Source organism: Pseudonaja textilis, chromosome Z (assembly GCF_049901715.1).
Source record: "Pseudonaja textilis isolate UNSWEBS1 chromosome Z, rPseTex1.2, whole genome shotgun sequence".
Taxonomy (NCBI): Eukaryota; Metazoa; Chordata; class Lepidosauria; order Squamata; family Elapidae; genus Pseudonaja; species Pseudonaja textilis.
In genome coordinates this window covers 1,482,959-1,508,050 of record NC_142008.1, presented here as the reverse complement: position 1 = coordinate 1,508,050, position 25,092 = coordinate 1,482,959, and the positions used below count along the sequence as shown (strand labels likewise).

The 25,092-nt window shown below is 48.1% G+C and overlaps 1 protein-coding gene across 1 annotated transcript in view; it reads left to right on the top strand.

The window, feature by feature from the left end:
- NBEAL2 (neurobeachin like 2) overlaps positions 1-25,092 on the top strand; it is a 69,191-nt gene that overhangs the window by 17,400 nt on the left and 26,699 nt on the right. Inside the window, 20 exon segments of the mRNA XM_087916196.1 lie at positions 611-929; positions 1,205-1,287; positions 1,440-1,532; positions 1,741-1,912; positions 2,073-2,206; positions 3,486-3,645; positions 3,979-4,081; positions 4,206-4,359; positions 5,809-5,967; positions 7,642-7,801; positions 8,935-9,020; positions 9,902-10,355; positions 10,358-10,617; positions 12,195-12,373; positions 14,728-14,887; positions 17,720-17,857; positions 19,113-19,418; positions 20,644-20,793; positions 22,676-22,833; positions 24,464-24,588. Coding sequence (XP_087772322.1) covers positions 611-929; positions 1,205-1,287; positions 1,440-1,532; positions 1,741-1,912; positions 2,073-2,206; positions 3,486-3,645; positions 3,979-4,081; positions 4,206-4,359; positions 5,809-5,967; positions 7,642-7,801; positions 8,935-9,020; positions 9,902-10,355; positions 10,358-10,617; positions 12,195-12,373; positions 14,728-14,887; positions 17,720-17,857; positions 19,113-19,418; positions 20,644-20,793; positions 22,676-22,833; positions 24,464-24,588 — 3,553 coding nt within the window.

Below are 25,092 nucleotides of genomic sequence, written 5' to 3'. Positions count from 1 at the left end.
TCAGTTACTTTTATTATTTTCATTATCAAAATTATTGTAGCCGGGGGTGGGATTTAGCCGGTTCCAACCGGTTTGAGTGAACCGGTTGTTAAATTTACATCTAGTTCACCAAATTTGAAGGTGAGAAGCTTCTTGGATGAGAAGTGAAACGTCTTCAAAGAAAAACCAGGAAGTCCATTTGGGATAACCATGACCGTGTGACAGAGAAGTTCCATAGATATCTGAAGAAAGTGTTTTGAAATGGTGGCCATCCACATCCCTTTCTGGATTTTATAACGGGACATAGAAGGCGTTTCAATTCTCATCCAAGAAGCTTCTTCAGAGCTGAGGAAGCTTCTTGGATGAGAAGCGAAACGCCTTCAAAGAAAAACCAGAAAGTTCAGTTGCCTCTTGGAAAAGCACCTTTGGGACATCTTCTTCAGATGTTCTCCCAGGTGGTTTGGACTTCAGCCCACACAATTTTGCACGATCGCTTCAGAGGGATTACGGTGTTGAAGTTCTAGTGATTTGGAAGACACCAACTTGGAAAAAGGAAGGTCTAGAAAATAGGACAAGGACGGACATATTTATACCTTCTGAATGTCCAACTTTTCTCCTCTTCCTTGGCCAGGCCTTCACGTCTTGCTGCATTGGTTCTGCTGGCCATCGGACCACAACCACGTCCACGATCTACTCGCCCCCGTCTCACTCTCTGGACCTGGATATCCCAGTGCACCCTTTTCTGAACCGCTCACAGTCCTTCCCGGCGTCTCTGGCTTCTCACACCTGGACCCCCATCCCGCCCCGTGAAAGCATGGTTTCTACCATGATCGCGGGGACCCAGGACACCGAGTGGGGGATGCCCACCTCTCTGGAGGGCCACTTGGGGTCAGTTGCTATCTTCCACGAGGCACTCCAGCCTGCTCAGGTGAAGGCCCTCTTCTTGGCAGGTAGGTCCCTGGAGGAACCGTATGTTTTGTCCACTTCACCCAAGGAGGCTTGAAGGATAGGTAGATTGAACTGATGTTTGGGATGGGGACGTTAGTGGTCCAAACAGAGCAGAACAAGGAGGAAAGCAGGAGATAAGGGTGGGGACATGTCTTGACGGAGGACAATCCTCCAAAACTTCAAGCGGAACAGGAGGACCTGCTCCTCTTGCGCTCTGGATTTGAGGACACCCAGTCTTCTTGCTTTGACGTGACATCAAGTCTTCCTTCTTCTGTAGGACCAAATATCGCCTCACCCTTTAAGCCCGAAGGAGATTTTGGGGAACTGAGTAGCAAATTGCTTTTGTACTACACACCCCAGGTAAGGCCCAAGTCTGAATTTCTGCACACCTTTGGTCAGCCTCCTCTACAAGGAGGACCTTGCCTGATGTCAGGACCATGTTTGGCCATCCTCAGAGTTGTTCTTTTCCCTTTTTTTATTCTTCTTCTTCTTCTCCTTTGGTGGTTTTCTAGGCCTGTAAAAGCAACATCTGTCTGGACCTTTCTCCAAACCATAACCTGGATGGGAGGCTGACGGGGCATCAAGTGGTGAACTGGGATGTTAAGGTAGGTGGAAATCCATCCTCACGTGTCTGAGGAACCATCTTGGCTGTCGGGAGGAAATTGTCCCAGGTTCTCTCTGCAACTGTTAGCTCGTCCATAGGACCAAGTCAGGTCTCCAGGGCAGTTCTTCTACCCCATTTGGGGGTCTTCTGAAGTCCACGTTGTGATGGGTTTCTCAAGTCACAAAGCTTTTGTTTTGGGTTCCGCGCAGGATGTCATCAACTGTGTTGGCGGGATGGGAGCTCTCCTCCCCCTGCTGGACCAAATAGCATCTCAAAAGGAAGAAAGCAAAGAAATCCAGGAAATCCACGATTTGGTGGGCCCAGAGTTGACGTCTTCACAGAGCGCCCAAGGCTTACACATCCCCCTGGGGAAACCTTCAGGTGATAAAAAAAAATCTGCCATCTTGTAATGTGTGTGTGCGCGTGGGGGAAGAGAATAGCACAGATGGGCCAGGGAATTCTGGGAGTTGAAGTCCACCCATCTTAAAGCCACCAACACGATTACGAAGGTGATGTCCCTTGTTGGTTTTCCCAATTTTAGAGGGCAAGTTGGAGAAGAATGGAGTGGCCGCTTTTTTACTGCTGGTGAAGAACTTTCTGCGTGGTCACCAAGTCAATCAGGAGGGTTTGGTCCGATGCCATGGGCCTGCCATCATCGGAGCCTTGCTACAGAAGGTGAGCATCCATACACACGTCCGTAGAGTGGGCGGTGGTCTCATCTAGGTTTCCAATGTTTTGATCTCTGTTTCCCTTCTCGGTTACTTTATGAATCCAAACATGACCACGTTGCTTCCTGATCAACAGTGTTTCAACGTAATCTTCTTCCCAACCTCTCATTCTAGTTCTGGATCTGTTAATAGTCCTCCTGACCCTTGTTTTACAAATTCAGCCAAATCCGGCTAAGGGCTGCCCCTGATGAACCAAATACGGGTAGTTCTTGATTTATGGCCATAACTAGAACCCAATAATTCATTGTTAGCTGGCATGGTCATTAAGTGAGGCCTCACCTATCCAATTTTACAACATCATTTGTTGCCGTTAATAAACAAAACATCCTGTAATTTCAACTTGTGGTTTCCTGCTTCTACAGTGTCATGGTTTGTGGGAAGCCAACTGAGAAGGTTGCAGATAGCAATCATGTCAACCCATGATACTGAAGCCATCATAAATAACATGCCAGTTGCCAAGCACCCGAATCACAGTGACCACAGGGACACTGCAACGGTCATAAGTGCAAGGACCAATCATAAGTTAACTTTTTTTCAGAATTCTCTTAGCAGTTGCTAAAGAAATGGTTGTAAGTCAAGGACTTTGTAGTGTTGCACCATTTATTGCTGTTTCCCAAAAACAGAATTGTCCATTGTCAAAAATTCAAGATGGTGCCCCGCCCAACCATTTAATTGAAACTCCTCCCCTTTTTTATAAGCGTCATAACCTACGTAGTTTCAGACACATGATGGTGACCATCGTGGTTTAATTTTTCTGAGCCCGCCTGCCGTGGTGAGGCTTCCTTTGCCTTCTTTCTCTTCACACAATGTGTTTCCATAACTTTCTCTCGTGCCATTTTCTAGTATTTCTCCCTTCTTTGAAACCCAAGTGAGTGGAATAGGTCTCACTTTTCTCCTTTCCTGACGTGTGAGATTAAAGATCTCCCAACCAACTCTTGGTGAAGGTTGAAGGACCTCTTGATCCCTGATCCAGCAGGAGACCTGGTCCCGTCCCATAGTGATGTGTGGGGGCCCCAATTTCTCTTCAACTTCAGCGGGGATAATGGGCATCGTAGTCCTGAGCATCAGTTCCTTGGCGTTAGATCCCACGGGGTTGGGTCTGGAAGAGCGGAAGGAGTTTTGATGGATGGCCGGAAGAAGTCGCAGGACCTCTGCTCTTGGACAGGGTTCCTGGTCAGATACGGAGGACACAATCTTCATGCAGGTCTTCTCTCCGTGTTCTGCAGGTCTCCAGCCAGTTGATGGACATGAACGTCCTCGTGGCCTCCGAGATTCTGATGGAGGAGGTGGCCAACGAAGGAAACCACTTCTTGCTTCACCTCTTCTACCAGGCCCTTCTCTTTGACTTCCGCATCTGGACCAACAGCGACTTTGCCGTCCGGCTGAGTAAGGGACAGGGGGGGTCTAGATTGAAAGACCTATCCTCCTTGTGGAAAAGATTGGTCTTTCGAGAGAACGAGAAGACCTTTTCTTCTACGTGTGGAGCATCACAGAGTCTTTCCATGGGTTGAAATTCTTTCCCAGGGTCAATGATATCCTTTCACTTCCTGAGCCCTAAATTAGCTATGGAAGTCCGTCCTTTGGTCAAGTTGCCCCACTTCCATGATGTCTCAAGAGAGACGTGGGCGTAACCACTATCTAAGGAGGACCCTTGCCTTGAGAATAGGGTGGGCAGGTGTAGCTCACCTTCCTCCTCAACTTAATCTCTCTCTCTGATAGGTCACATCGACTACCTGTCCAACATAATTAAGGATCACAAACAAAGGATACGGAAGAAATATGGAACGCAGTACATCCTAGATTCCATCCGGACCTATTACGGGTGAGTTAAGAGAACAATGCAAAGTCCTCCTTGCTTGGGTCCTGGTCAAGGTGTCCCTTCCTCTAACAGAAAAACAGATCCCTTTTTTCTCTGTTATGCCCCTTTTCCTGCTTCTTCTCCTCAGAACCTACAAGGAGAAGCCGATGGCCACCGATAACCTCCGTACAGTGCAAAAATCCCTCTTCAGCCTGATCCAGGACTTCTTCTGCAGGAACATCTCCAGCGATGAGATGCAAAGCACTATGAACTACCTGGCAGCTGTAAATGATGAGAACCAGGTGGGTTGGGAACCGAACCAAGAACTTGCAGAAACAGGCTGGAGAACATCAGGATGCTTGGGTGGATGGATGGGTGGATGGGTGGGTGGATGGATGGATGGATGGATGGATGGATGAAGGGACGGATAGGAGGGTGTACAAATAACTCAATGGGTGGATGGATGGATGGATGGGTGGATGGATGGATGGATGGATGGATGAAGGGACGGATAGGAGGGTGTACAAATAAATCAATGGGTGGGTGGATGGATGGATGGATGGATGGATGGATGGATGGATGGATGAAGGGACGGATAGGAGGGTGGACAAATAAATCAATGGGTGGGGGGATGGATGGATGGATGGATGAAGGGACGGATAGTAGGGTGGACAAATAAATCAATGGGTGGGTGGATGGACGGAAGGACGGAAGGGTAGGTGGGTGGGTGGCTGGGTGGATGAAAAGATGGGCGGATAGATGATAGGTAAAAAGATGGATGGATGGATGAAAGGACAGATGGATAGGTGGGTAAGCAGATAAATCAATGGGTGGGTGGGTGGGTGGACTGGATGGATGGGTGGATGAACAGGTGGGTGGGTGGATGCATGCATGGATGGGCAGATGGATGGGTGGATGGATGGATGAATTGGTAGATGGATTGATGGCCTCTCATTATCAGATAAGTAAGCTGTCAACTCATAAAACGTTTTGTATACACGTTTTATAGTTGACAACAGAAAGAAGGTGGAGGGAGATTCAAAGAGCAGGCGGCAGTGTGGAATCGAAAGTACATTCCATTCCTACTTTCTTCAGAGACTGATTAGATGACTGAAGCTTCTGCCATGCAAAAATCTAATTGGAGAGCATGAGTGATGACTCTTGGCTATGGACGTGTTTCGTTGGAGAATATGAATTAGGATACACCCAGAGGGGTGGGGGGGGAAACCAGGGTCAAGGGTGACAGTGAATTATGTGTCCAGAGTCGGCTACACCCAGGTCATGCCGACATGTTGACTTCCAATAAATCCTTTGAAGTTTTGGGAGTCTGGCTCGAGACTGGCGATTTAATTGGGCTAACTGCCTGAATCCTGACAACAGCCTGCTTATTCAACCTGCCATCTTCCAGATACGTTGGACCTCATCTCTCAGAATTCCTCTCCTGCAGAGCCAAAGGCTAGGAATTTTGGAAGTTGAGGTCAACCATACCTTAGAAAGTTCCCCGTGGAAGGGAAATGTCCTGAAGTATGAAGTCTTGCGTTGGACTGCTGGTCCGATGGAGAGGTCAAATCCCAGATTTCAGATCTACCACAAACCAAGATCAGCGGATTAACCGTGGGCAACATCTAGCAAGGTTTAACATGATCTTTCCAAGAGGTGCGCCCAGGACAAACCGAGACTGTTGCATTGAGATTCTGAGTAGACCTGGACTTGATATAACAGCAGTTTGTACCTTCTGGTGCATCTCGCAGGTATGTGGGATCCTGGAAGTGATCCAGAGCCTGCAGAAGAGTTCCCCGTGCCAGGATCAGCTCTTCACTTTCCTGTTCGAACCGGGCAATGTGGAGGTCTTCTTCTCCCTGCTCACTCAACGGAAGTTCTCGGATGAAGTCCGGGAGAGAATCTTCAAGGTAAGAACTCATCTCCATGAGCTTTGGGTATCTCCCTGGGGTTCTGCTACTCGTGATGGGTCCAGAAGCTTTGGGTATCTCCCTAGGGTTCTGCTATGAGTGATGGGTCCAGAAGCTTTGGGTATCTCCCTGGGGTTCTGCTACTCGTGATGGGTCCAGAAGCTTTGGGTATCTCCCTGGGGTTCTGCTACTGGTGATGTCTCCAGGTGGACCTTCTCAGTTGATGGAGACTTGAAGCCGATCCTATACGTCAAGGTTGTGGTCGTGTGTGGAGCTCCTGTGTACGCCCAGAGGTGGGAGATAAGCACAAAACCAGCTGTGTTGTGCAGAAGGGTGTGATTTTCCGACCTGAACCAGAATAATAAGAGATAATAATAATAATAATAATAGGTCTTCTAATCAAGGAGAGAAGCAATTAAGAGAAAATTAAGGAGAAACTCCCTGACAACGAGAACGATTAATCAGTGGAACAGCTGGCCACCAGAAGTTGTGGAGGCTTCAACACTGGAAATTTTTTTAAAGATGTTGGATAACCCTTTGTCTGAAGCGGTGTAGGGTTTCCTGCCTCAACAGGAGGGGTTGGACTAGAAGACCTCCAAGGCCCCTTCCGACTCTGTTATTCTAGTCTATTCTATTTTAGTCCAACCTCCTGCCCTGGGGTTCTTCGACCGACTGGATCTTCTCAGTCGATGGCCTTAGAGTCTTGAAGCCTCTCATATATTTCAAGGTTGTAGTTGTGTGTGTGGAGCTTCTGCGTAGGCACAGGAGTGTGACGTAACCCCATAACCAGCTGTGTTGTGCAGAAGGCTGTAATTTTCTAATCTGAACCAGAATAACACAATTGCTGAGTTATGAAGGACCTTGAGATCTTCAAGTGTAACCTCCTGCTCAAGTTCTTCTACCGGTGATGGAAATGAGGTTGGATCCAACTAGATCTTCTCAGTCGATGGCCATAGAGACTTGAAACCTCTCGTACACTTCAAGGTTGTGGTTGTGTGTATGGAGCTCCCTATGTAGACGCAGAGTCAGAAAACACTCCAACAGACCACAGCTGCGTTGTGAAAAAGGCTCTTGGTCTTCACCTCTGGGCAGGAAGATCTCCAAACTCTACAGAAAGTTACTCATCTCCTGCTAAAAAACAGCCTTCCTAATGCAGGTGGTCCTCGACTTACAACCATTCATGCAGTGACCATTCGAAGTCGCCACGGCATTGAAAAAAGTAACGTCTGACCGTTTTTCCACGCTTACGACCATTGCAGCATCCCTGTTGGTCACGTGATCAAAATTCAGATGCTTGGCTGCTGACTCATATTTACGACAAGGGTCGTGCGATCCCCTTTTTCTGACGAGCAAAATCAACGGCAGTGATTCGCTTAACAGCTGTGGCAAGAAACGTCATAAAATGGGGCAAGGTCCCTTTCACAACTGTCTCACCAAGCAGCATAAATTTGGGGCTCAGTTGTGGTTGCAAGTCGAGGACTGCCTGTATTGGAGACGTCTTTCCCAGCCCAGTGGCCTCCAGTGACCTTGCTGTGCAATTCCCATCACGCACAGCCAGCTGGGTGCCATGGGTGCTGCGGTTCGGCCTGTCGAGAGCGTTACAGCTGATACCGCCATATCCCAGGCGCCCCTCCAGTGCAAACCACGTTGTTATTCTTGTTTGTTTTTGCACAGATTTTGTACAAGTTGCTGAAGTATGAGAAGATCCACGAACGGTACAAACACCGCTTGAAGCTGAAGGACATCGGCTACCATGGCTTCATCTCATACCTGAACGACATCCCAGTTTCCATATTGTTCTTCCGGTGCCTTCTGGAGCAAGTCCTTGGAGCAGGTACCTGCCCAGGGGCCTCTCATAGTTTCTCTGGTGGCTTTGGGGCCTGGAAGGTTCAGTAGTGCTCCAGGAGAACCGAAACACCATGGTTCGTTGCAGTCCCACTACACATCTTTCCCGCTTGATTGTGAACATCGTGGATCGTTCTTGGTCCAATTCTTGGTGCCGAGTACAGCTTTCTCCTAACCTGCTGGCCAGTTTCAGATGAGTTTTGGAGCATGGATCTAGAAAGAAAGTGGGCGGGGTCTTGGTTGAGTTCTAGACTTGCAAGAGAGTTGAACGCTTGCCCATTCTTTGTACTTTCCTAAAGAGGACGTTGTCCTCTCGTGTGACTTGGTTTGAGAGCATAGTGGTTGTCAGAATGTGTGACCCTTTGCATCTCTGGAGAAGAGTGAGCCAGAAGGAGAAACAGCTGAAGCCCACAGTTGGCAATGTTCTCAAATATGTAGAGACCACCTACAGTAGAAATCCACCAACCCATGTGAGATGCCTACACTGTGTCTAGGTTTCCACAATAGGCTAGACTACATCAAACTTCTTCTTCCTGGTTCGAGTATGGGTTGAGAGATGAGCCAGTGGCTTAGCGGTCCTCAACTTGGCTAGGTCTTTTACAAACCTTTCAACATTTGAGATCTTCTGGACAGTGAGGTTTGACTGCCCTGTGAGTAAGGCTTATTTTTAAGAGGGTCTGTCGATTAACATTTCTCAACCTTGGCCGCTTGAAGATGGGTAGACTTCAATTCCCAGGATTCTCCAGCCAGCCATGATGGCTCGGGAATTCTAGAAATTGAAATCTACCCACTTTCAAGCAACCAAAGCTGAAAAAAAAAACACTGATATGTTGTATTCATCAAATACTAAACAGAGTGGGTTTGTGTTTGGTTGAGCTGAGGAGCTTAGATGTTGTAGGAACCAGCTGTTTTACATCTGCCCCTGTGGATTGACGGATTTGCAAGAAACTATCTGAACATGATTCTTACGTGTAGGGTGACAACGACCTGAGAACTTTCGTCTTCATTGTAGTAATTCTTAACTGTTCTTTGCATTTGTGAGAACCCGTCAAACATTTCGCGCTTTAACATGGTTTTGACATAAGTGAGAAGCTGTTTTGATCTTTGTTTTCTTATCCTCAGATTCCCCGAACTACAAGGATCTGATGGCCGTTGTGTACCTCTCCCACCGGGCAGATCTGACGGTCAGACTGGACATCTGCAGGAAGGTATATAGGACTTGGAACCCCTTGGTCCAACGGGAGCGAAACAGGAGGTGGTTTTGAGAGGTCCTCGGTACGCTCTGAGCTTACTTGTTTCCTTGCAGACATTTCATGACCCGACTAGGGAACATCATCCGTGCTCGAAGGGGTTGTATATAAACAGAGAGCAGATTCCCTCACCCTTCCAGCACGGATGATGCTCCCTAGTTGGGTCATGAAATGTCTGCAAGGAATCAAGTAAGCTCAGAGAACTCCAAGGACTCCCTAGTTGTCATCCTCCTCCTCCCTGCAAACCCCACCTCTTGCGTTGACGATGTCACCTAGTTGGGTCATGAAACTGTTAGGGATACACCTCCTTTCTTCCTTCAGCAGCAAGGAACACGCAGTTAGCAAACCATCAATCCATCAAACCAGCAATCGTCAGCAATCGTCAGCAATCCAGCAGGTTCTCTTGCTCCCTCTTATGGCGGTTTCGCAACCTCACCCAAAATTACATGCTTTGCAGTTTAAAGTGACACACACCCAAACTTACAATCATAGTTTATATATATTATCTTACCCAAACTACGTTAGGTAGCCTTGTTATTCCTAACAGAAACGTCTGCATGAAAACCACCAAGTTCAGAAAGCATCAAGGGCTGCAGAGTTTCCTCCCACCCCCATCCGTGGTTCTAGGGATGAATTAGCTTAGATTCACTGCAAAAACACAAGGGGTAAGTTGCAGCTACCCCTGAAGTCCTTTGTAGCCTCGCTTGGTCGTTCCTAGGCAAATGTTGGACAGATTCCTGTACAACAGGCAGGAAACAATGAAGTAGACCGCTTGAACTCTAGGCAGGTGGGTCTGGTTGTCCGTGCCTGGCACTGACTCCCTTTCTCTCCTTCTCCAGCTCTTCCACCTCATTTACTCACAGCACGACATGGTGAAGCAACTGGCCAAGCTGGCGGGCTGGCAGGACACCCTCACCAAGCTCTACGTCAAGGAGTCGTACGAGTCTCGCCAACACAGCCTGTCGAGCTCGGCCAACGGAGTGGACTTCTTGAAGCTCTCGGAGCAGCAGCCCAGCCTGGAAAGGGGGAAAGAGATGGTGGGCTCCAGCCCCTCGACCTCTGAACTGCCAGACCTGGACGTCTTCCTCCCCCTGGATTACGAAGCGTCCGACCACGAGCTGTCCGAAGGTTTCTCGGACCTGTCCGTCTCTCCCACCAGCCAGAAGAACAAGGTCTTCCAGTCGTACGCCTTCAAGTCCTTCGACTCCTTGGAGCTGGCCAGCCACTCTTCCTCCTCCAACATCATGGACCTTCCGGGGCAGGGGGAGGCCCAACCAGGAGGCCCGGCCGACCGCGCTACCACCCGCTCTCGCCTTTCTCCAATTCCCTCTTTGACCTCGGCTTGGATTTGGGAAGCAGCAGCTCGGCGGCCACCTTGGAAAGCGGCAACCAGACGCCCCTCAGCCTTTCGGGGACCCCGTCCCCTCTGGAGAACTTCAAGCCGTTCCCAGGTTCGAGGGCTCGGAAGAGCTCCAGCTTGTCCAATGTGCTGGACGAGACGAGCTACCAGGAAACGCTGCCAAGCGACAGCATCTCCAACACCAGCAACCCTCAGGTGAGTTTGGATGTCCTCGGGAGGTCTCCTCCCTCAGCGGATGGCCTCGGTTCTTGACCCGGTATTTGGTGGATTTTCCTCCCCATGGGTTCTTCTCCGGCCAGCCCCTGGTCCTCGTTTTTTATAAGGGCAGTTCCTGAACTTACAACGGTTCGTTTAGTGACATATGGCACTGAAAGAAGGGACTGATGGCGGGTTTTTTTCCCCCACGATCTTTGCGGCGTTCCCACGGTCAAATTCGGATGCCCGGCAACTGACTCGTAATCATGATGGTTGCGATGTCCCCTAGATCAGTGGTCGCCAACTGGTGGGCCACTGGTGGTCCATGAGAAAATTTTGGTGGTCCGCAGAGAAATATCCCCCCCCAAAGCAATTAATCCAGGCTGTGCAGGAACACAAGGCTTAAGTCGCTTGCATTGCGAGCAACACGAGGTAGTGAGGGGAGGGAGGAAAGGCGGAGGGAGGGACTTGCCCCATTTGCCCACGCGCCTTGCCTGGCTACCGGGCTGTTTCTTTCCGCTTCTTTCTTCTTCTGCTTTTGGCTGCACGCAAGGAAAGCAGCCAAAGTCTTTCTTTCTCTCCCCTGAACTCCGCCAGAAATGAGTCTTTGGGACCCTGCAAGGCCTCCTGCTCCAAGAGGCTGAGCCGGCAAAGACTCATTTCTGGCGGAGTTTGGGGGAGAGAAAGAAAGACTTCTGCGGCTTCTGCTGCTTTCCTTGCATGAAGCCAAAAGTCTCTCTCTCTCTCTCTCTCTCTCCCCCTCTGAGAACGGAGCTGGAGACGGTATCCTGCGATCCCAAATAAAGAACAATCGATCGGTAGGAAAACGGGGTGGGGGATTTTCCTGCAGACTTTTGGGGGGATTTTCCCAGGGTCTCTGGTCCGCGGGATTTAAAATGATGGGTTTGGTGGTCCCTGAGGTCCAAAAGGTCTGCGACCCTGGAATAGATGATCTTTTCTAACGTAAGTTAATGGGGAAGCCAGATTCACTTAACAACGGTATTACTACCATAACAATCTGCCGTGATCCGCATAACAGCCCTGGCACGAAAGGTCGTAAAATGGGGCAAAACTCACTTCACAAATGTCTCACTTAGCAGTGGACATTCTGGGTGCAACTGTAGCGACATGAATGACCATGGGTGGGTGGGTGGGTGGAGAATGCTGCAAGCAGCTTTTTTTAAGTGTGAAAAAATATGGTGATACGTCGCTTTTTCCAGTTGGGACTTTGAATGGTCACTCAATGAACTGTTGCAAGTCGAGGATTACCTGTGCTCTGTGGGAAGCCAATAAATCAAACAGGTAGGTAGGTAGGTGAGCTAGGTAGGTAAGCCAGGTAGGTAGGTAGGTAGATTAGATAGATTAGATTAGATTAGATTAGATTAGATTAGATTAGATTAGATTAGATTATAGATAGATAGATAGATAGATAGATAGATAGATAGATAGATAGATAGATAGACAGACAGACAGACAGACAGACAGACGGAGGCAGGTAGAGGCAGGTGCGGCTGTTGTGCCTCCGCCTGCTGTCTTAGGGCCTGCAATCCCGCCATCTCATTCCTTCCCGCCCCCAGCAAACCCCGGAGGAAGAGCTCTGCAACCTGCTGACCAACATCATCTTCTCGGTCACCTGGCGGGGCGTGGAGGGCTGGGACGACGTGGCCTGGAAAGAACGAGGGCAGGTCTTCTCCGTCCTCACCAAGCTGGGCTCGGCCTGTGAGCTGGTCCGCCCACCTGACGAGATCAAGCGCAGGTAAGGGGAGGGGGGGCCCCCACGGGGCAGAGGGGCCCAGGGGAGCCTCCGGGGGCTTTAGCGGTTGGATGCCCCAGGCCCTCCGAAGTCGGTGGTTTCCTTGCCAGCGTTTCATGACCCTCCTACGTAGGTAACATCGTCAGTGCTAGAAGGGAGGAAGGTTTCAAAGAGGAGAGGAGAGGAGAGGAGAGGAGAGGAGAGGAAAGGAAAGGAAAGGAGGAAGGTTTCAAAGAGGAAAGGAAAGGAAAGGAAAGGAGGAAGATTTCAAAAAGGAAAGGAAAGGAAAGGAGGAAGGAAGGGAGGAAGGTTTCAAAGAGGAAAGGAAGGAAGGAAAGGAAAGGAAAAGAGGAAGGTTTCAAAGAGGAAAGGAAAGGAAAGGAAAGGAAAGGAGGGAGGTTTCAAAGAGGAAAGGAAAGGAAGGAAAGGAAAGGAAAGGAGGGAGGTTTCAAAGAGGAAAGGAAAGGAAGGAAAGGAAAGGAAAGGAGGGAGGTTTCAAAGAGGAAAGGAAAGGAAAGGAAAGGAAAGGAGGGAGGAAGGTTGCAGAAAGGAGAGGGAAAGCAGGAAGGAAGGAAAGGAAAGGAAGGAAGGAAAGGAAAGGAGGAAGGAAGGTTGCAGAGGTGGGAGGAATGGAAAGAAGGAAGGAAAAGAAAAGGAAAGGAAAGGAACAAAGGCAGTAGAAAGGAAGGAAGGAAGGGAAGGAGGAAGGGAAAGAGGGAGGGAGGAAGGTTGCAGGGAGGAGGAGGGATGGAAGGAAGGAAGGGAAAGGAAAGGAAAGAACAAAGGCAGTAGAAAGAAAAGGAAGGAAAGGAGGAAGAAAAGTGCAAGGAAGGAAAGAAGAAAGGAAGGAAGAAAGAGGAAAGGGAGGAAAAAGAGTAGGGGGAAAGAAGGAACTTCTCCCTTGAGGTCTAACCCAGGTGAAGGGAAAGGACCTGGTGGAGAGGGGCCAATGGAAGCTACCAGGGTCGTCTTTAGATAAACCCTGGTTGGATCCGCTATCTTTTCATGTCAGCCAGCAGAATATCTGTGCTGTGGACAAAATCTTTCTTGAGGACTTCTGGCTTGTGAGATCCTTGGTACTCTGTGTGGCTGGTGTCTTTCCTGCAGATATTTCATTATCTAACAAGGAAAGTTATCCGTTCTAGAAGGGAAGGGGGGTTGTGGTGAGGAAGAGGAGGAGGAGGAGGAGGAAGAAGAAAAGGACTGTGGGGTCCTTGGTGCTTTCTCAACTTGGTGGTTTCCTTGCAGACGTTTCATGACCGAACTATGTGATATTATCATTGCTAGAAGACAGTAGGGTTTGTGGAAAAGAAGAGGAGGAGGAGGAGGACTGTGGGGTCTTTCGTTTTCTTGGAGCTTCATTGTTTTCTTGCAAACATTTTGCAAGCCAACTAGATAGCGTCATCAAGGCTGGAAGAAATAGTGTACGAACAGAGAGCAAAACCCCTTCCCTTCTAGCACTGATGATGTTCCCTAGTTGGGTCACGAAACATCTGCAAGAAAACCCACCAAGCTCAGAGACCACCCGAGTTACAAATATTCTCTTTCGCCAGAACTTCAGTCTTCTGTCCAAATCTTCAGCAGGATACAGTTCATCGGGGTTTTATCTCCAAGGCAGGGAGGGCATATGGGAGATACTGCAATAGATAACGTTATATCAAAGAAGACGAGGCAACTTCTGGATCCCGTAGCTTCCTTCTTGTGTCCTTTCGCAGACACACACACACACCCCACACACAAGCGGATTCGCAAATGGGGGCAAAGGGCTTCCTCTTGAAGGACCCAAAACCACAAGTAGGGGGTCCCATTTGGCTCTTTGAGGTCCTTCTCTCTGCCCCACTGAAAAAGCCTTGGCTCCATCGTCCCCGCTGTGGTTCACTTCCCCCCCAGCCCCCGGGGAGGGGGCGTTGGCTTTAGAAGCCAAATCGTATTTTTAAAAGAAGCTCAGCCTGCCCACCTCCGAAATATCCGTCCATCCCTCTGCTGAAGAGGCTGGGGGGGGGGGAAGGAAAGAGCTTTGGGCTCAAGAGATAAGGGGGTGAGGTTGGAGAGAAAGGGATCCATGATCTTAGAAGACCAACGAGATGGCGCTCATTCCTGGAATGTGAGACTGACTCCGTGTAGTGTGTGTGTGTGTCTGTGTGTGGGTGGGATGGCCTCGTTTTCACACGTGGACACCGTCTCACTCGGCCGTATTTTAAGACCCGGCCCGCTGGGATATAAATAGAGCGGGAAGTTGCCTTCCGACTGATCTCTGCCCGGCACCCATTTTGAGCCTTTCCGTCAAGATCAATTGAAGCCTCCCGCTTCCCCCGCTTTCCCGCCTCTCATTTCTGCCCCCCCCCCCTCTTCCACAGCCTGCTGGAGATGATGATGGAGTCGGCCCTGACCGACCTGAAGGAGAGCACCCCGGCTCTGCTGCCCAGCCTCACCCAGAACGCCCTAAAACTGCTCCACCTCCTGCAGGATTTCTTGTTCTCGGAAGGCCACAACAACCAGGTCCTCTGGAGTGAGAAGGTAGGTGGCCTGGAGCGGCAGGTTGTGATCCTCGGTGGGAGGGAAGGAAGGGTGGGAGATTTTTTGGGGGGCGGGAGGGGGCGGCTCTGAGCTGGGTGGGTTTGCTTGCAGGCGTTTCACGGCCCGGCTAGGTAACATCATCAGCGCTAGAAGGAAGGGGTTTGCAGAGAGGAAAAGGATGAAAAGAGGAGGAGGAGGAGGAGGAGGAAGAGGAGGAGGAGGAGGAGGGGAACTGGGGAGGTCCTTGGCGCTGTCTGAGCTTGGTGGTTTTCTAGGTAACTAGGTAACGTAGAATAGAATTAGAATAGAATAGAACAGAACAGAACAGAATAGAATAGAATCTTCATTGAGAATAGAATAGAATAAGGAATAGAATGGAATGGAATGGAATGGAATGGAATAGAATAGAATAGAATAGAATAGAATAGAATAGAATAGAATAGAATAGAATAGAATAGAATAGAATAGAATTAGAATAGAATAGAATAGAATAGAATAGAATAGAATAGAATAGAATAGAATAGAATAGAATAGAATAGAATAGAATAAGGGATAAGAATAGAATAGAATAGAATAGAACAGAACAAGGAACAAAGAATGGAATGGAATGGAATGGAATAGAATAGAATAGAATAGAATAGAATAGAATAGAATAGAATAGAATAGAATAGAATAGAATAAGGGATAAGGGATAAGGGATAAGGGATAAGAATAGAATAGAATAAGGGATAAGAATAGAATAGAATAAGGAATAGAATAGAATAGAATAGAACAGAACAAGGAACAAAGAATGGAATGGAATGGAATGGAATGGAATGGAATGGAATGGAATAGAATAGAATAGAATAGAATAGAAGAGAAGAGAAGAGAAGAGAAGAGAAGAGAAGAGAAGAGAATAGAATAAGGGATAAGGGATAAGAATAGAATAGAATAAGGGATAAGAATAGAATAGAATAAGGAATAGAATAGAATAGAACAGAACAAGGAACAAAGAATGGAATGGAATGGAATGGAATGGAATGGAATAGAATAGAATAGAATAGAATAGAATAGAATAGAATAGAATAGAATAGAATAGAATAGTACTGCTGATACCGTGTTGTCCAGTATTGTAAGAGGTGGTAGTATGGGAGGGTTCCTTCTAAAGTCTACCACCGTTTCTGCAGTTTTGAGTGTGTTCAGTGTCAGTTTTCTTATTGTCCTTTTTGAACGGTGTGTATTGTACGTACGTTTATTTGCAATCATAGATTTTTACAAAATTGAATCTGGTTTATCACTATTGCCATCCTTTCAAAAAAAAAAAGGACAATAAAAAAGCAAAGGAGGGAAAGTTAAAAAGAACCCATTCTCTCTAGATAAGCAGGGATTGGCACCAGACAAATATCCAAGCAAAAGCTCTGCCCTGATCAAGGAACGATCAGGGAGAAAACAACTTCTCCCCTCCCACACGGGCAGGACAAGCCACTCACAAATAAACAAACATGGAGAAAGTTCCACACTATCCTTGAACTACAAATATTCTACTCAACCAGAAAGAAAAGTAATTTCAAGCGCTCAACAGATGGAAAAGAGGGTTATGGGCGTCGCAAAGTAGCCGGCCTTGCAAACTTTCCAGGAAAAAGAGAATTAAAAGCTTTTAAAGAGATCTTGCTTTAACGAACCCCGTAATTAAAGAGAAATGGAGGGTCTCTCTGCCTCGTTTCTCAAAATTCCGGCTAGGAATTCCTAATTCTTGATGTTCAACTACATATAGTCCTCGGCTTACGGCCGTTTATTTAGTGACCATTCAACGTTACAATGACGTTGAAAAAAAGTGAAGTTAGGAGCCTTTTTCACACTTGTCCGTCACAGTATCTCTGTGGTCACGCGATCAAAATTTGGACGCTTGGCAACTTGCTCGCATTTATGACGGTTTCAGTGTCCCCCGGATCACGAGGTCCTATTTTGCGACCTTCTGACAGGCAAACTCAACGGGGAAGCCAGACCCAATTAATAACCACGTTACTAAATGTAGGGATTCTGTGACAAGAAAGGTCATAAAATGAGGCAAAGCTCACTTAACAACTGTCTCGCTTAGCAACCGAAAGGTTGGGCCTCAGTTGTGGTCATAACTTGAGGACTACCTGTAATTAAAGTGTGTGTCATTCCTGCATCCTGGATTCTACATTCAGGTTTAGAAGTTCAACCTTGGTGTCCCAGACAGAGGGACCCCCCCCACTACAAGAAGGGGGGGGAGAGAGAGAGAGAGAGAGAAAGGAAGAGAGAAAAGAGAGAGAAAGAGAGAGAGAGAGACAGAGAGAAAAAGAAAGAAAAACAGAGACAGATAGAGGAAGAGGAAGAGAGAAAAAGGGAGAGAGAGACAAAGGAGAGACAAGGAGGAAGAGAGAAAAGAAAGAGAAACAGATAAAGAGGAAGAGAGAGGGAAAGGAAGGAAGAGAGAAACAGACAGAGAGAGGAAGAGAGGAAGAGAGAAACAGACAGAGAGAAAGAGAGACAGAGAGAGGAAGAGAAAAAGAAGAGAGAAAAAGGGAGAGAGAGAGAGAGACAAAGAGAGACAGAGAGAAGAAGAGAGAAAAACGGAGAGAGAGAGAGAGAGAGAGAGAAAGAGAGGCAGAGAGAAGAAGAGAAAAAAGGAAGAGAGAGAAAGGGAGAGAGAAAAGGGACAGAGAGAGAGAGAGAGAGAGAGAGAGAGACTGAATGCAGAATGCAGAATCGAGTCCCTGCCATGGTCTGAACTGACGCTGTTCTCCCGTCCCAAAGAGAAGCATCGATAGTGCGCGGGACAAGGGCTCCTTCTTTTGACTCTCTGGTCTACTCATCTTTCAACCCTAGATTTATGAGGGTGCCAACAGCCTGCTAGACAAGCTGGGGGTCTGGTACCACTTGGCCAATGGCACTTCGGACTTGAAGGAGATGGCCCAAATCGGCCTGCGATTGCTGATTGGATACATCATGCTGGAAGATGTGCAGGTGAGTCCCCCAACCTCTGCGCGGTCTGTTCCCACGTGCAGAGAACCCCTAGTTTGTTTTCCCACGTTGGTTATGTGCCATGAAGCTAGGGTCAGCTCTTAATGACCACACAGACACACCATTTTTGCAATGATCTGATGGCGACCTGGCTCTGTCCAGGAGCCTCCATGGCTCCTCTCGTTAGATTCTTGAGTCGCTACAGTCCACGGATGCCCAGGCACACATGGGAGGGAATATTTTAGGGTTAGCAGTTCCTCCAGATTACTGGACATCTGCATGTTTTGGAATCAGCAAATCCAGCAGGCTCCCCGCAAAAACTGGCCTGCCTAGAATTCAAACTAGCTACTTCATTGTTTTCAGCCGACGGTACAGGAATCTTCCCATCTGGAAGTTTTTGCCTAGGAACGACCAGGCTTGTTAAGGCTTGCAGGCATTTAAGGCAGACAACTTTAAGGCTTGTGGACTTCAACTCCCAGAATTCCCCAGCTGAGGAATTCTGGGAGTTGAAGTCTACAAATCTTAAAAGTTCCCATGTTTGGAGACCCCTTGATTTAGAGCAGTGATGGCAAACCTTTTTGTTGTGGTGTGTGCCGAAAACGTGCAGGCGTGCCAGCACCCACAATGCAACACCCCCACCTTGCCCCCTTACCTGCACTGTGCATGCGTGCGCCTCCCAGCTGATTTTCTGCCCATTTGAGGCCGTTTTCGCCCTCCCAGAGACTCTCGGGAGGCCGAAAACAGGCCTATTTCGGCACTTCCAGTACTTCCGGAAGGCCCATTTTTCAGCCTCCCGAGGCTGCAGAGGCTTCCCATGAGCCTCAGGGAGGCTGAAAAAGACCTCAAACGGGCCAAATATCAGTGCGCATGCGCAGTGCAGATAAGTTTGGCTGGGGCTCGCGTGCCCGCACAAATGGCTTTGCATGCCACCCGCGGCACCCGTGCCATAGGTTTGCCATCACTGATTTAGAGGATTCGACCTTGTCCTCTTATGTTTATGCCGTGAGTCTAAGCTAATTCCCTGCTTGACCCCTCCTGCCGATTGCCAGCAGATGCAGAGGACTTTGCTGACTCCAAGGCATGTTCTGATGCCCAAAATCTGCCAGATTGGATAGCTCCTAAATGTTTTCAGATCACCAACCCCAGCCGTGCGTAGCTGCAGAAGTCTTGGGGGAGATTCCACCTTCTGTGCTTTTAGTTCTTTAGTCTTCTGGATTCTCCTTCCTCAACCGTTTGCCTTCTTCCTTTCTCCTTCCAGCTGCAGTCGTTGGCCTACGTCAAGCTTCATGGTCTTCTCCAAACGGCTTCAGCCCCCAGGAAGGAACAAGCCTGTTATCTCCTGGGCAAACTGGAGACCCCGCTCCGGGCATCTCTGCACACCAAGTCGGAGACCTTCTCTTGGCTGGTGCCTATCATCCGGGCTTTGATGGACCAGTGTTACGAAACTTTGCAGCTCCAGCGCTTCCTGCCGTCTCTGCCACCCACCAATGGCAGCCCCACATTTTACGAAGACTTTCAGGTCTTCTGCACCCACCAGGAGTGGCTTAGCTTCATCGAAATGCACGTAAGTCCACCTGCCTGAGATCCAGAAGCCTCCAAATTTGGCCACTTTAAGGCGTGTGGACTTCAACTCCCAGAATTCCTCAGCTGGGGAATTCTGGGAGTTGAAGTCCACAAGCCTTTTTAAAGTTGCTTGCCCTAAATGCCTGTGAGCCTTATCAAGCGTGGCTGTTCCCAGGCTAAAACTGCCGGCTGAGAAGATTCCTGTACTGTAGGCTGAAAAAAACAAAGTAGCTAGTTTGAATTCTAGGCGGGCCAGTTTGGCGACCCTAAGCAAACGGAAGAGGAATATTTTGAATAATCCTTGGTCCCCCTTTGCTCCATTTGTTCTTTTTTAAAAAAAACACTTTTCTGAAAAAGAGAGCTGGAAGGGACCTTGGAGGTCATCTAGTCAACACCCCTTGCCCAAGCATGACACCCTTCCCCCCTCCTCTTCTCTTCAAACCCTGCCTTCCTCCCTTCTAGCACTGAAGACGTTCCCTAGTTGGGTCATGAAACTTCTGCAAGAAAACCACCCAACTCAGAGAGCACCAAGGTTCACCTAGTCCCTCCCTCCCTCCCTCCCTCCCTCTCTCCTTCCCTCCCTTCCTTCCTTCCTTCCTGATGTTCCCTAGTTGGGTCATGAAACTTCTGCAAGAAAACCACCCAACTCAAGAGATCCCCAGGGACCCCACAGTTGTTTTCCTCCTCCTCCTCCTCCTCCTCCTCCTCCTCCTCCTCCTCCTCCTCCTCCTCCTCCTCCTCCTCCCTTCTAGCACTGATGATGTTCCCAAGTTGGGTCATAAAATGCCCGCAAGAAAACCACCAACCTCCTGGCGCATCAGGGACCCCAATTTTCCTCCTCTTCCTCCCATCTTTCTCCCTCTATCCCTGATGATGTTCCCTAGTTGGGTCACGAAACGTCAGCACTAAAAACACCCCGCTCAGGGAGCACCAAGGGCTCCACACCGTCTCTGTCCTCCCCTCCCTCCCTCCCTCCTCTCTGTGGGACCTGTGCTTCCAAAATACCTGGAGGACAGGTATTTTACCTGGTTCTCCCCCTTGTCCTGCACTCTATGGGACCGTCAGTATGCGTGGACCTTCCTACGTGTACAGCTAGTTCTCCAATGACGGCCATTCATTTAGCAACCTTGGGCTGTTCTCCAGAACTTCCGTTCCCCCAAATTTAAAAGTTTTGCCTGCCTTTCGTGTCCTTCCTGGTGACTTTCCCGGCTGGGTCCCCCTCGCAGGTCCAACCCACCATGGCTCAGTTTGAAATGGACACATTTGCCAAGAGCCACGACCACATGTCCAGTTTCTGGAACTCCTGTTACGACGCCTTGATGAGCAGCAATCAGAGGAGGGAGAAAGAGAAGGCCGAGAGCCAGAGGAAATTCGAGGTAAGTGGGCAGGTGGGCGATTAGGTAGGCAGGTGGGCAGGTGGGTGGTTAGACGGGCAGGTCTTTAGGTCAGTGCGTTCTGACCCAAGCCTCGTTCCAATCAAACAAATGCAAAACAGAGATAAAAGCAAAACCCTCTTTAAGGCGTCTCTGTGAATCCCGTTCGTTCACGGTAAAAACGCTATTAAAACTAATTGTCCCAGGTAAAAACAAGTCTTGCCAAGGTTGTGCAAGGCTGCCAGGAACACAAGATAAATTGCAAGGAAATATTCAGCGCCAAAATTCTCTGAAAAACAAACCAGCATAGACCGAATTTCCACGGTAACTTGAAGTGCGAGAACGTCTTTGCCTCCTGCAAAGAATCCCAGTTCTGAGGTCTGGCTTTTATCCCTTAAGGGAGGGGTCATTACCTTGCAGCCTTACTCCCGAGTCGCCTGTGCTGCTGCAGCTGTTGTTTCCTTCAAGCAGCCTGGTATGCATGCATGCTGGGCACAGGCTCCTCGGGGTGCTCTTCCTCATTGCTGCCAGCCCCCACAATCTCCGAAGGCAGCACTCCACCCCCTGATGGTCCTGGCCCCATCCCTGCCTCACACGCAGGCCCCTCATCCGAGTCCTCGCTCTCCGAGACCTCAGCCGTCCACACCTGCTGCCGGCGAACCACAAGACAATGGGAGGTGGGTGATTAGACGGGCAGGCCAGGGATGTAGCAGGGGTAGGTAGGTGGTTGGGGGCAGGTGAGTGGGTGTATAGGTAGATGGATAGGTGATTGGGTAAGCAAGCAGGTCAGGTGTTAGGTAATCAAGTATGTAGGTAGTAGGTGGGCAGATGGATAGACAGGTGAGCATGTGGATGGCTAGGCAGACAGGTGGGTAGTTCAGCGAGCAGGTATGTGTAGGTATATGGTCAGGCCAATGGTTAGATGGGCAGATGTGTAAGTAGATGGGCAGGTAAGTGGTTAGGCAGACAGGTGTGAAGTCAGACGGTCAGGTGGGTGGCTAGATGGTCAGCTGTGGGTAGGTGGGTGAGTTCGTACGTAGTAGGTGGACTGCTAGGTGATTAGGTGGACAGGTGTGCAGGTAGTAGACAGATAGACAGGTGTGCAGGTAGGTGAGCAGATGGATCATTAGGCGGACAGGTACAGTATGTAAGTAGGCGAACAGGTAGGCCAGGTGTTAGTGGAATTTGGCTTCCTGCATTGATTTTATTGGTTTGAAGTCAGCTGGGAAGATCCTAAATGGTGATCACGTGATCCCAGGACATTGCAACCTTCATAAATACACGCTGGCTACTGAGAGTTGAAATTTTGATCCATGCGACTGTGGGAATGTCGTAAGCGCGAGGACCGATCCCACCTCCCTTTTTTCAGGGGTACCGTAACTTCGAACAAGCATTAGAGGATAAACCCACCAGGGAAAGGCTGGTCCCAGTTACGACCATTAAGCCGAGACTATAGGGAGTCCTTGACTTATGACAACCGAGCCCCAAATTTCTGTTGCTAAGCAAGACAGTAGTCAAGTGAACTTTGCCCCATTTTACGATCTTTTTGCTGCCGTTCTTAAGTGAATCCCTGCAGCGATTCAGTTAGTCAAATGGTCGTTAAGTGAATCTTGCTCCCCTGTTGACTTTGCTGGTTGTTAAGTGAATCCTGTGACCCTGGGATACTGCGACCATCATAAATACGAATCAGTTGCTGAGTGTCCGAATTTTGATCACATGACCATGGGGTGGGGGGGGGAGTTTGCTACGACGGTAATCAGTGTGAAAAAGATAAGTCACTTTTTTCAACACCGTAGATACTTCGCGCGGTCGCTAAATTAACTGTCGTGAGTCGAGGACTGCCTGCATCCTTATTTCCACCCGCCCCCGTCTTGCCTTTCCTCAGGAGCTGATCCAGAAGCCTGTGATGAAACGGTCACAGTACGAAAACATCCGGCACACAAGTATGCTGAAGCAGGTCAACCACCACCACAATACGGTCCTGCAACAGTGGCTGGCGATGCAACGGCTGCTGGCTTCCCAGCGCTCGGTCTGGGCCGACCAGTAAGTGGTGGTGATGGGGGGGGGGAATCTCCCTTGCAGTCCCCTCACCCTTAAATCTTGGGAGTTACACAGGCGTCGGAAAGGGTGGAGCTTCTTTTTTCTTATTTGGCCTCAAATTTAATTTTATTTGCAGGTTAGTCCAATGCAACGTTTATAAGTTGCTGCCTTTTTAATATCTGAAATTAAACTTTTACTTTAATTTTTATCACGATGATAGGTTTTTTTTTTTTTACAAAATAATTTTTATCATCAAAATTAATTTGTAAACTTAACTTTTATAAAAAAAAAAGTAGTTGTATAAATTCAGTAAAATTATTTTTTTTAATTCTATAATTACAGATCTATAAAATTAATTTTAGGGAACTAATTAATCCTATTAATTTTATGAAATTGATTAAAAATTAATTTAAATCTAACATTTTTTTTAAAAAAAATCTAAATTGATTTTTAAAATCTTTCAATCTCAGATTATTCCAATTTTAATGTTAAATGAACTTATGTTGCAGATTTATTTAATTCATACTGTACAGGTAGTCTTCGAGGTACAACAAACAATTGAGCTCAACAATTCCATTGCTAAGCGAAGTGGTTGTTAAGGGAGACTTGCTCCCTTTATTGTCAGCATTGTTAAGTGAATTGCTGTAGTTGCCAAGTTCGTGATGCAGTTGTTAAGTGAATCTGGCTTCCTAATTGTCCAAACGTCGCAAAAGGGGATCACAAGACAGTACGACCGTCATTAATATGAACAAATTGCCAATCGTTCGAATTTTGACCACCTGACCATGCAGTGGTCATAAGTGTGAAAAGCGGTCATAACTCACTTTTTTCATTGTAACTCGGGATAGTCGCTAAGTGAACCATTGTAAAATGAGGACTACCTCTTCCAAAATAGTCACTTCTGGCTAAGGAACTTCCGGCCACAAAAGTAGACGAATGAATTTGCATTCGCACAGCTAGTTTTCCAGGCCAAAATTTTAGGTTAGGAATTGAACAATTGTTTGGAGTGCAAAGTTATCAACATCTGGGCACTGAGAGAATGTTAGTTAGATTAACTAACTAATTAATTAGTAAGTTAGTTAGTTAAAAGGGTATTTTCTCCACCTTAAAAGGTTGAAATGCACATGTTTGCTGTCGGGATTCCGACGATTGCCCTAATTGAATCATGAGCTTCGAGACGCACGCTTCAAAATAAACCGAAAGACTTATTAGGACCAACACGCCAGCGTTAACCTAAATGAAGCCAACTCTGGCATATGTAATTTATAGTCACTTGTGACCCTGTTTCCCCCACCCCCTTCTCCCTGGGTATGTCATAAATCAGATTCTCCAATGAAGCACATTCGCAGGCAGGGTGTCATCAATCACATTCTCCAATTAAGGATTTTCGAGGGCAGAAGACCCAGTAGCTTAGCTACAATCTTTGTAAGATAAGTGTTGGAATGTACTTCTGGTTTTAAACTGCCGCACTGCTCCTTCAGTTTTCCTCCCTCTCCTCTTGTTTATGGCAACTCTACAACAGGCAAAGGAATGCTTTACGAGTTGACATGGGGATTTTTTCTTCATGCAAAATGTCCATGAATTGAACATGTTTTCTGCCCGAAAAAAACACCATCCTCTTATCTCCGTCCAGGAATCCACCTGAGATCTACTGGAAGCTGTCCAACGTAGAGACCTACTCCCGAATGAGACTCAAGCTGATTCCCAATCACCACTACGACTGCCACGCAGAAGCTAGCGCCTTGCGGGACAACCTTGGTGAGAAGGGGCTGTGAGAATGCAGACTTGCAGGTCGGAAGCATTGGTGAGACAGGGGGCTCGATTCTTTCTAGGAGGCACACGGTAGGTTCTCGCTAGTCAGGATCAAAATCCTTGGAAGAAGTCTGCCCAGTTGTTACGTTGTCCAATCCTGAAGTTCTCGACGTGAAATTGACATCCGTGTCAAAGGATTAAGGTGATATTTCTCCACTTTGGCCGCTTGAAGTTGTGTGGGCTTCAACTCCCAGCTGGCTGGGGAATTCTGGGAGTTGAAGTCCACACAACTTCAAGGAATCAAGATTAGTAATATTAAGTTAGATTCTGTAGCATTGGGAAGGAACCTAAGTTTTGATCCGTCCCCAGAAGTTTCAGTAGACGTTGGTGAGATTCTGGGAAGAACCGCATCTTCCCAACCAGATATCCGCCAGGTGTTTTGGAAGCACAGCTGCCATCATCCCCATCAGTTCGTTGCCTTCATGGGATCCAGAAGAACATGACTAGCGC